Genomic DNA, 11,195 nt, shown 5'->3' on the forward strand with positions numbered 1-11,195 from the left:
AGGGCCTCAACTGGACCCGGCTGGGCCGAACCACAAAGGGAACCAACAGAACCCTGCGCAAGCCCAACAACGCCGACCTGACTCGGCGAGTTGTTGTGTTGTTGCGTGGAAGCCGCACTAACGAAGTTTTGTGAATCACAACACCACAACTGGTGCCGCGACCCGGGATTCAGGAGTGTGCTTTGTTTTCGTAGGTACCAAGTAACCAAGTTTCGAGCAAAAAGTGAGAGAAGATGGTCAAGGGATCGACAAGTCCGAGCGATGCAAGTCCGGCGACGGTCGGAGGATCGCCGCTCGCTGAGTCGAGCTCGACGAGAGCAAGCGTCGCCGCCATGGAGGCGGATGTGACACGGACCGTCCAGTTCGACGAGTTCGACGACGATGGCCAAGGAAGAGAGGAAGAAGAAGAAGAGAAGGATGGTGATGATGAGAAGACGGGGTACGACGACGTGAAGACGGCCGCCGAACTCTCCCAAGAAGTGGAAGAAATGTCGCTGCAAGTCAGCCGCGTAGGGAATCCTCGACCTGTCGAGCGCAGCCTAGCGGCGGAACTCAGCGAAGATGCTGATGATGAACAAGGCCTGGCCCCGGGTGACCGACCGCCACTGGTTCCGAAGGCCACGAGGAACGCGAGACTCCGAAGGCTAATCGAGTCCTGGCCCGACTCGTCGAAGAGATGAGAACTGGGAGCCAGTGGATGAGTATGTTCGCGCCCATGTACATGTGCCATGCGAAATGGCCGAAGCTCAGCGAGGAATTGAGCCAGCCGATCAATAGCCAGACTATTGAGCAACTCGTCGAGGACTCAGTGCTGTTACTCCGAGCGATGTGCTACCGATGTGGCCACAAGCCCAGCAAACCTGCGCTGACGACGTGTAATGTGAGTTCGGTCGGGGTTGAGCTGATGAGATGGAAGCGCAAGCTGAAAGACTTGTTCGGCATGCAAGGTGGACTTAAGGGACAAGTGCCGAAGTCCCGCCGAGCTGGTGAATTGCTCGACGAGCAGAAGGCACCTCCGCCCGCGACCGTACAACCGTACGTCACGGGACTGTATGTGTTCCCGGAACTCAGCGAGGACCCATCCAAGGTCCCGCTACCGAAGACCCCCGAGACCAAGCGCGGGGTGTTCCGACGCTCCGAAGGCACGCCGTACTCCGCCGACTCGCACATGCCGTCTCCCAATAAGGTCAGAGAACAGCGCGGCCGACGTCCGATACCGGAATTCCTGACGGATGAGGAGGCAGCAACTCTCAGGCGCTTGGTGCGCGCCGATGCTGTAATGCTGTCAGGCAGAGACGACGAGCTGAGCGAGGATGACAATTACGCGGATCGGCCCGAATTTGACGAGTCACCGTACGACCACATTCGCCAACTCAGCTTTGATGGAGCCGAGAGCGACCGAGGTCAAGTATTGGAAATTCGAACGCATGTGCCGCTCGAAAAGATTGCAACATTCGATGGCAAGCGTTACCGGTCTGACGACGCGCTGCAATGGATCAAGCGATTCATCTATGAGATGAAAGGGACATGCAAGCCGCAAGATGAGTGGTGTTAACCGTTTTCGCTGAGTCTGGGCAAGGCTGCCAAGGGATGGTATCGCCAGCTTCCAAAGAAGACCCGGCGAAAGTGGAGTCTCCTCAGCGAAGCTTTTCTGGACTATTACTGTTCGCAATTCGACCAGTCGGCCAGGTCCCGCTACTACTCAGCTAGGCGTCGGGAGAACGAACACGTCTGCGACTTCCTGCTGCGACTGAATGGTTACGCCCGGACGGCACAGATCCAGTATGAGAAAGGGGGAGCAGACGCCGCTGATCACGTCGAACATTTCCTGTTAAGCTGTGGAGATGACGACCTCATGGGCCTGCTGTACCCGCAGCGTATAATAACCATATGTTATAGGAGAGTAGTACCTAATACCGGAAGTGAGAGTGGAATCAGTATTCATATGCTGGAACATCGCTCCTCAGACACTTCCATGAGCTCGTACATGGCTATATCTGGTGTTGCTCACATCGTGTTAGTATATACGCCGGTTCCGTCGCACGCGTGGGATGGGCTCCCTCGAAATATGTCGACAGTTCGGCCCAAGAAGCTAAGAACGGAGCGCGACCGCGAGGAGGACGGGCGATACTATCGGAGATGAAGGAGAGCATGGGCGGCGAATGGATCTGTGCAGACCACGCGGCGGACGGTGTGGCATGTACTGAGACCGAGGGCACGCCATGAGAATCAGGTGGGCACGCCTAAGGTGGTGTCATGCATAGGTGCCAGCGCGACGGGCTGACGACCCTCGCTCATTTAAAGTTCGTACTACATGGCTAATAGCAGAGCATGTGGCTCTCTCGTTGCCTATAGGTCATCTCGCACAACATCACTTTCTGCTTCGTGGTTTGGTTGCGGTACTTGAGTTGCGAAGGCATGGTGATTTTTTGAAGAATGGAGGATGAAGGGTGTCTTGAAGAGCCACTTTATATTTGATCACCTGCCATCTCACATTTTATTAGTTATAGAAGCACAGAGGCTAATTTACTAAGTAACCGAAGACCACTCGATTGAAAATTGGCGCGAAAATTGGCGCCAAAATGGTTTGTCGGCCCAACGCTTCGGCTTGGTCATTCATACAAATGGCTGGGGGCACTTTGCTGGCAGTGCTTTGTTGGAAGCCCTTTCATTATACAATCGCGTACGTGTCGAGCACGTCATTGCCTCGAGTCAGTCTCACCAACTTCAGCTCTGTGGCTATCACAGAAAACACCCGCGCTTGAAATACACGCAGCTGGCTGAGTGGTGTCAAGAGACATTCGAGTTGGAGAGCATGCCTGGAAAAAGCACAATTAGGAAGATTCTACGGGAAGAGGAGAAGCTTTGCGGCGCTGACGTTGACTACCAAGAAGTCCGGCGCATACGCTCGCTGGAGATGAGGCTGCTCGAGCGCAACATACTCGAGACACTGGCTTTGTATGAAGGACGGTCTAGCCTTACTTACTATTCTGTTATTTTTCTTGCCAGAATTGCCGCTGCCAAACTTGGCATCCCAGATTCTCGGCTACCACGCCTTACCAGGGGCGGCTGGTGCAATCTTTTTCTCGCTCGGCACGGCTACCGCGTCCACCGAGCCCATGGAGAGATTCATTCGAATGTGCCAACAGCAATGAAGGCGCTGCTGAGCTTCGGGCGAAGATCGCCAAGTACGACTTGAACAACGTGTTCAATGTCGACGAGGCTGCCTACTTCTACAAGGCCGTATCGCGAGTGTCGTATCGCGAGTGTCTGTCTGGTTGGGTGCCGCTCCCTCCCTAAAGATCAACAAGTCTCGCATGACCTTCGTTGTTGGGTCGAACGCCACGGGATCGGCTGCTGGTGTTGGTCAAGTCCAAAACGCCACCCTGACTGCCGGAGAAGCCGGACAACAAGGACTATACTGGCACCAACAAAGGCTGGATGACCACACCCGTGTTCAATGAGTGGTTGGTGGAGCTGAACTAGAAGATGAAGGTCGCTGACAGGAAGATCCTGCTGCTCTACGATAATGCGCCTGTGCACAAGGAGCCTGAGGAGGCACTCTCGCACGTGGAGATCGCCAGGCTGCCGAAGAACATCACGGCCATGGTGCAACCTATGGACCAGGGTGTCATTGCGTGGATCAAGACAAGGATTTTGAACGATAGATCAGGCGCTGCTATTCTGAGGGTTCTGTGCGTTGAGGATGCATATGCTATCGATACAGCAGACGCAATGCAATGCAATGGCTGGGAGACGCGTGGGACGTCATGCCCAAGAAGGTGCTTGTGAACTGCTAGAGACATACAGGTCTGCTCTTAGATCGACTAATGACTGTGGGCCACATTGTCAATTAAATCAATACTGTGACGCCTTGCGCAAGGTCGGTTGTCCTATCACAACGCGATTCCCGTCTAAAATGATATTATCAGGTGGCTCTCCAAGATGCTCATCACTGTACGCAGTACGCCACTGCAATAAATAATATTGATTCTGAGCCGTTCATTTCCAATTTTGCAATCTGCATGCATGCATGTACCGCTAAATGTAACTTAGATCAGTATAGGCTTGCGGCAACTTGAGCAAATATTCTGCAGGGCCGTACTATCTATCTGTGCGAGGTAAATTGCTGCACGCAGTTCTCCCTTTGTCGGAGTACTCTGTATCTAGTAAGCACAGACTACCGGCATCTTTGCAAAGATCTGAGCACTGTGCCCAAGGTTTTCATGTTAAACGAAATGACGTATCTATGTTTGACGTATTTCGGATCTGGGCGTATTTCGGGCCACCCGCTCCACATACAAATTCAAGTCAATAAGGAAAAACTGGTCTTGTATTTGGACTGCGTCTAGAGACACAAATACCGGTTTAGGGCTCAATTGAGCAGGGCAACATGAAAGGCAGAGGACTGCTCTTTCGGTTGAGCCATCGCACGCCCCCCTCCGACCAAAATATCCAACACAACAGACTCGAAAAGCTGACTGATGAAGCAGGTCCCCCTGGTGACCTGGATAGATGCTGTTGCCGCGGTGCACGACGGCATGCCCGTAAGAAAAGCGGCCCACTGCGGCACCACTCCCGCAAAAGCGAAAGCGAGGCAAGTGGATTGACAACAGATATGTTGATGGCGACTTACTTGACTACGATATGCTGCATGCTGCTGAGGAGGCTTGTTGCCGGTGGTCCACACCACACGGCAGGCTGAACCCCGCGGCGGCGTGAGGCGCCACAGCGGAGCCCAGCAAGCGGCTACGTGGCTTTCAGAACCTACGTGACAGTGACGTGGCAGTCGGGAATTACGTGGCAGTGACGTGGCAGTGACGCGGCTGAGGACGTGGAGCGACGCGAGCCGCGGGAGGCGTCGACAAGGCATTTGCGTCGACGTGGCAGGCGAGGAGCTGTGAGCTCGCTCGCTGAAGATGCATGTTTACGTGTGTAGAGGCAGGTACAGAAGGTTCGTGGTAGGGATCCGAGTACAAGTAGCAGAAGCACTGCCTTTGCAGAATCAATCACTTTTCATTTTGAAGTCAACGTGTGAGACACAACAAAGAATTCTTTAGTAGGAGTCAAACCACGGTATGGCATCTCCCGTGAGAAGTCGTCGTACCTCAGTCGATGAGGACGACTCAAGTGCGGAAGAGGAAACGCTGTCACGGCGCGCGTCGGTCGCGTCCATGCGGCAAGCGCTTGAAGAAGATGAAGAGCGGCAGCGGCAGGACGCCGCAGTCGCTGCACTGGCGCAACAGTCTACAGCCGTGCAACAGCTCACGTTCGAGCAGCTGAAGAAGTTCCACGATCAACAGGAAGAGATGGTGCAGCGGTTTTCTGGTTATCTGCAAGAGCAGTTTGAGAACCAGCTGCAGCTCAAGGGGGAGTATGACGCGCTGAGGGCGCAGATGGAACAGCAGAAGCAGCAGATGGCTGCGCACACCTCAATTCTCCGTGAGGCCTCCGAGAAGGTAGGCCACCAAGCGCGAGAGATTGAAACGCTGAGGGACGTGGTGCATCACCCAAGTTCGCCTCGAGGACAAGTTCGATGGGGCTGGTTTGCCCAGCCCCCACCCGACGAAGCTGATGACGTGAAGATGGAAGATACCACCGAGGATGGTCACAGCGGTGGGGGGGAGTGTCATAGCGGGGAGGGAGTAACGCCTCGCAGTGAAAGTGCCCAGCACCTAACCTTCGCTATGGGGACGAACACGCCAACCCCACCCGTGTACAAGGGCAGCTCTCGGCAGGAGAAGAAGGCGTTCATGGACAGCTACTTGGTGTACGAGCGCAGGATTCGGTCGTTAAATGCAGGGACAAAGCTCGGACAACTACGCCTGATGCCACTCAGCTCCTGTATCGAGCACAAGACACTCCTGCGCATTTGTGACTACGAGCTGCAACGCCCCGAGCTGGAAGTGACAGAAGAAATGTGGAAGGTCTACTTCCTGAAAGGGAGGAAGAGCGACACCAGAGACTACGCAAGACTCGCAGCGGCGATGCGCAGTCTCACCATGAATACGAAGTTGTCGGATGCCGAGTCTCGCGTGACGAGGCTGCTTGCAGATTTTCACTCGATCCTGGACACTGAAGACATGGACGACTTCCCATTGGAAGAGCCGAAGCTGGCGGTGAAATACTTGTGCAACGCGCTTCAGCCTCAGGCGCTGAAGACGACGGTCTTCACAGAGCTGAAGAAAAACGCCAACAAGCCCTTAAAGAAATCGGTCCAGGCGTTCATTAACTGGCTGACCCCAAAGGTACAGGCGTTGTGCTTGTTTGAAACAGCACTGCCCGATCAGGCGGTTTCGAGTCGGACAGGCACGAGTGGAAACCCCGCCAGTACTCCAGGAAAGTCCGGGAGCCAGCGAGATGGAACCTCGAAGAAGCAGCGAAGCGGGCACGGGCAGAAGAACGGCCCGATGCCGCCTCGTCCGGCGCCGCAGGTGCCACCCGTCAAGTTGGGATCTGACACGAAGCATGCCAGTCCGCAGCAGGAGAAGAAGTGCTACAAGTGCGGCGACAAGAATCACTTGGTGTTACAGTGCCCCCAGGTAACACGCGAAGAAGCATTGGAATTGGTGCGTGAGAGACGCAAGGAGGGGGTCGGAGCGGTGACCAGTTTGCCTACAGCACGTCCAGTCGGAAGCCAACTCGACCAAGACAAGCCGATCATAGCCTGCGAGATCAACGGCACGGTCGCAGGTCACATTACGCCAGACACAGGTACAGAGTACTCTATTGTGGCGGAATCTCTCGTCAACCGACTGAAAATGGCAAAGCAATGGCTGCCAATTCGCAATCTGGATGCGCGAGTCGAAGCCGAAGGATTTGGTGGGGCAGTGGTTATCATTACGCAGGAGGTGAAGTTAAATCTCGCTGTCAACACCCCTGCCGGAAAACTTCTGCTCACTAATGTGGTTTGCTGGATTTCGTCCGAAGAATTGCCTGCTGGCAAGGGCGACGTTCTGCTGAGTCGACCCTTGATGCGAAAGCTAGGCTACGATCCGGTGGAGATCTTGGCAAAGGCTCGGGCGCTGAACAGTGTGATGGACATGGAGGATGTGACAGCTGGAGTAGAAGGAGGGCTACGCCATGTGATGGCCGTGGCAGCCCGTTCGGACCGCCTAACTACGGCGCCCGAAGAAGCTTCGTTTTATCCGGACGAGGATCAGGCTTGCTTCCCGACTATTGCTAGGGATCGAGATTTGGAAGCAGAGCAGAAGGAAGTCTGGGACGCCCTCCTCAAGAAGATACAAGAGGCAGAGGCTAACGGTGCCAGTGTGAAGTACCTGAAGCGACTTGAGAAGCTTTTGTGGGAGAAAGTGGACACGTTCCGACTGAAGCTGGGCAATGACCCACCCGTGGACATGCCGCCTCTCGAAGTGACTCTCAAGCCAGACGCAGTCCCAGTTCGCTGCAAAGCCCGGCGATACCCACCAGAGCACCGAGAGTTTATGCGCCGGCACGTGGAGGAACTAGTTGCGGCAGGAATGGTGTATCGGAACCCGCGCAGTAAGTGGTGTTCGCCGCCGCTGATCGTGAACAAGAAGGGACCAGATCCGTTTCGCATGACCATCGATGTGCGAAGAGTGAACACGCAGACGCTGCGGATCCTGTGGCCCATGCCAATACTGGAAGTGATTTTGGGGTACCTGTATGGCTCCCGCTACTATTTCCTGTTGGACTTTTTCAAAGACTATTGGCAGTTCCTGTTGTCGCTGAGCAGCCAGGAGCTGTTCTCGTTCCTCACCGACATGGGAGTATTTACTCCGACTCGAGTTCTTATGGGTGGAAGCGACAGCGTCGCCTACTGCCAAGCAACAGTGCAAGAAATGTTCGCCGAGTTCCTGTACAAAGGGTTACTCATCTGGCTTGACGACCTGTTGGGATATCACGCCACGGAAGACGGGATTTTCACACTGCTCGAAGCTGTACTCAATGTCTGCGAGACCAAGGGTTTGAAGCTGAACCCGCTAAAATGTTCGTTTTTCCTGCTGGAGGCACGGTGGTGTGGCCGCATCGTATCGGGTGACGGCGTCAAGCACGACCCGGAAAGGATCCAAGCGCTGCAGGCGATGCCCGCACCTGCTACGGGTCAAGAACTACAGCAATTCGTATGTGCGCTTAATTGGATGCGCCAGTCGATACCAGGCTACAACAAGCTCATGCAACCCCTGATGGATCTCATGGAAGAGGTCTATCAAAAAGTGGGTGGCCGCACGAGGCGTCTGGCTGCGAAAGCTCGCTTAGCCGAAATGGGCTGGAACGATGAGCACCAGATGTGCCTCGACACATGCAAGAAAGCGTTGGGTGACGCGGTGCAGCTGGCGCATCCCGATGACAGCCAACGTCTCTCCGTTTTTGCGGACGCTTCGGAGCTGCACTGGGGGGCGGTTATCACGCAGGTTCCATACGAGTACTTGAACCGAGAGCTCGCCGAGCAGCAGCATTCCCCCCTCATGTTTCTGAGTGGAACATTCTCAGGCGCAGCGCGCCGATGGGCTATTGTGGAAAAAGAGGCATTCGCTATCGTGGAAACGTGTCGGCGAGCCGATTACTTGCTGCACCGTCCGGGTGGGTTTGCGCTTTACACGGACCACCGGAACCTGCGATTCATTTTCAACCCGTCCAGTGTGTTGTCCGCTGTCCCGAAGTATACTGCGGAAAAACTCGACAGATGGGCTATGCTGCTCATGGCTTACGACTATGAGATCCATGACATCAGTGGCGAAGCCAATGTATGGGCGGATTTACTATCAAGATGTGGGTCGACTACTTTTTCTATCTGCGCGATCCGCCAAGTGCCTATGCCACTTTCACCCATGTTGGATGAGAGTTTTGAATGGCCAAGTATGAATGAGATCCTGGTCGCTCAGAAGGCAGCGACGGAACAAGAACCAGAGATCGTTACTGAGCAAGAACTGGTAGTTGGTGATGATGGTGTGTGGCGCACCGAGCGCGGTGCTATCTGGATTCCAGCAGCAGCCGGTCCGCTGCAAATGCGACTTTGCATCGTCGGTCATTTTGCTGCAGCCGGCCATCGTGGTGTGAGGACAACCGTCGATGCTTTGAAGAGCCGATTTGTGTGGAGCGATATGGAGAACGACATCACTTTCTTCGTGCGTCAGTGTCTGCACTGCGCGAGCACACGCGACAGTCCGCCAGTACCTCGTCCGCTTGGAGAAGCTCTTCATGCTGAGAAACCTAATCAATTGCTGCACTGGGACTATTTGTATATGAGTCCTGCCGACACGGGTGATCTCTACATCTTGGTCATCAAAGATGACGCTTCGAAGTTCGTGTGGCTACACCCTTGTTCTGAAGCAACGGCCGAAGTCACATACGAGGAATTGCTGGCCTGGTTTTCTGTTTTTGGAGCCTGTCACTCTTGGGTCAGCGATCAGGGGACTCACTTCAAAAACGAGGTGATCAAATCGCTACAGCACGGGCTGGGAGCGCACCATCATTTTACCACCGCCCGATCACCATGGGCAAATGGTACGGTCGAGGTTGTCATGCGAGACACCCTGCGCTGTTTTCGAGCTCTTCTCTCAGAGTGGCGGATGCCGCAGAAAGACTGGCCGCGCATCGTGAAGGTGGTGCAAATGGCACTTAATCACTCCCCTTCCGAGGCTCTAGGTGGAAATGCGCCTGTTACTGCAATGACTGGTCTGCCGGCGGTGTCCCCGCTGGACGCAATTCCGGTGCCAGGGCCGGTGGAATTCACGACTTTGGAAGCCATTCGTGGGGTGCAGCAGGCGAATATAGCCAAATTGCAGCAGTCTTTGGAGAACATGCACAAGGCCATAGCTGTTCAGAACACCAAGACACGAGCTCGTGGCCGGCGGGCCAAGGATGCTCGTGACTCCGCCGTGATGGCTCAATTCGCGATCGGAGATTTCGTTCTATATGCGGATGTATGGGCCAACACACGGACCAAGTTAAGCGTTCGATGGAGCGGGCCGGCAAAGGTGGTCGACACTGTTTCCAATTGGATCTTTGTCATTGAGAACATGCTTACTGGCGACAGGCGCGAAGTCCACGCGAGTAGACTAAAATTTTACGCGGATTCGTCTCTCGACGTCTCTGAAGACCTGTTGCAGCATATCGCCCACAACAGCGAAGGGCACGTCGTGGAGAAGCTACTCGACGCTCGGTACGACGCCGCGACCAAGCAGTTCCAGCTGCTCGTTCATTGGCGAGGTCTTGATGCGCTCGAGGACTCATGGGAGCCGGCGGTCTCGCTTTTCGCCGATGTTCCGGTGTTGGTGCGAGCGTTCGTCCGTGATCGTGCAGGCGTGCCAGAGGTCAAGCGCTTAGCAAAAGCACTCGCTATTCGGCTGTAACCCATTTTCCAAGAGGGAAGTGTTGCCGGTGGTCCACACCACACGGCAGGCCGAACCCCGCGGCGGCGTGAGGCGCCACAGCGGAGCCCAGCAAGCGGCTACGTGGCTTTCAGAACCTACGTGACAGTGACGTGGCAGTCGGGAATTACGTGGCAGTGACGTGGCAGTGACGCGGCTGAGGACGTGGAGCGACGCGAGCCGCGGGAGGCGTCGACAAGGCATTTGCGTCGACGTGGCAGGCGAGGAGCTGTGAGCTCGCTCGCTGAAGATGCATGTTTACGTGTGTAGAGGCAGGTACAGAAGGTTCGTGGTAGGGATCCGAGTACAAGTAGCAGAAGCACTGCCTTTGCAGAATCAATCACTTTTCATTTTGAAGTCAACGTGTGAGACACAACAAGGCTAAAGCGGCTGCAATAGATGAAGCAGAAAGACAGATGGCGGAGCGCACTGTAGCAAGACAAACTGCGAAGTTGGAGAAGGAGAAGCTAAAGGTAGACCAAGCTGAGGCAAGGGCGCGGCGTGCGAAAAAGAACGCAAAAGAAAAGACAGCAAAACATGGGCGCCCGATAATGAAGAGGAGTATGCCTACAGCGCTACATGTAGAACAGTTACCGCAGTTCACCTTGCCGGAAGATATCTGCATGTCCATGGTTGTCTAAAAGCGTGGTGCCAAATGTTTTTTGGTATACGGTACTCAATAGTTAAGAAAGTGGCCCGAAATTCGACAAGCCCCGTATTGATACCATACAAATAATAAGATAAATTGAAAAGTGACCCGACACACGTCTGGCATGGCCGCACACACTCAAAAATAGTTCCAGACAATACCAGTAGTTCCTATTGGCTAAAATCAAATCG

General features: G+C 54.6%; 2 protein-coding genes across 2 annotated transcripts; both read left to right on the forward strand.

The window, feature by feature from the left end:
• Positions 1–3,489: 3,489 nt before the first annotated feature.
• On the forward strand, positions 3,490–3,800 carry KRP23_1783 (uncharacterized protein; the record flags this gene model as incomplete). Its single annotated transcript, XM_067886437.1, has 2 exons — positions 3,490–3,638; positions 3,728–3,800. The coding sequence occupies 2 exons, from the start codon at positions 3,490–3,492 to the stop codon at positions 3,798–3,800; spliced, it is 222 nt and encodes a 73-aa protein (XP_067749116.1).
• Positions 3,801–6,410: 2,610 nt separating this feature from the next.
• On the forward strand, positions 6,411–7,119 carry KRP23_1784 (uncharacterized protein; the record flags this gene model as incomplete). The annotated part of the gene is made up of 2 exons (XM_067886438.1): positions 6,411–7,034; positions 7,102–7,119. 2 exons carry the CDS (start codon positions 6,411–6,413, stop codon positions 7,117–7,119), a joined length of 642 nt encoding a protein of 213 aa, XP_067749117.1.
• Positions 7,120–11,195: the final 4,076 nt, after the last annotated feature.

The sequence above is a fragment of the Phytophthora ramorum genome (genome assembly GCF_020800215.1).
Source record: "Phytophthora ramorum isolate Pr-102 chromosome Unknown Phyram_PR-102_s0002, whole genome shotgun sequence".
In the NCBI taxonomy this organism is placed as follows: domain Eukaryota; phylum Oomycota; class Peronosporomycetes; order Peronosporales; family Peronosporaceae; genus Phytophthora; species Phytophthora ramorum.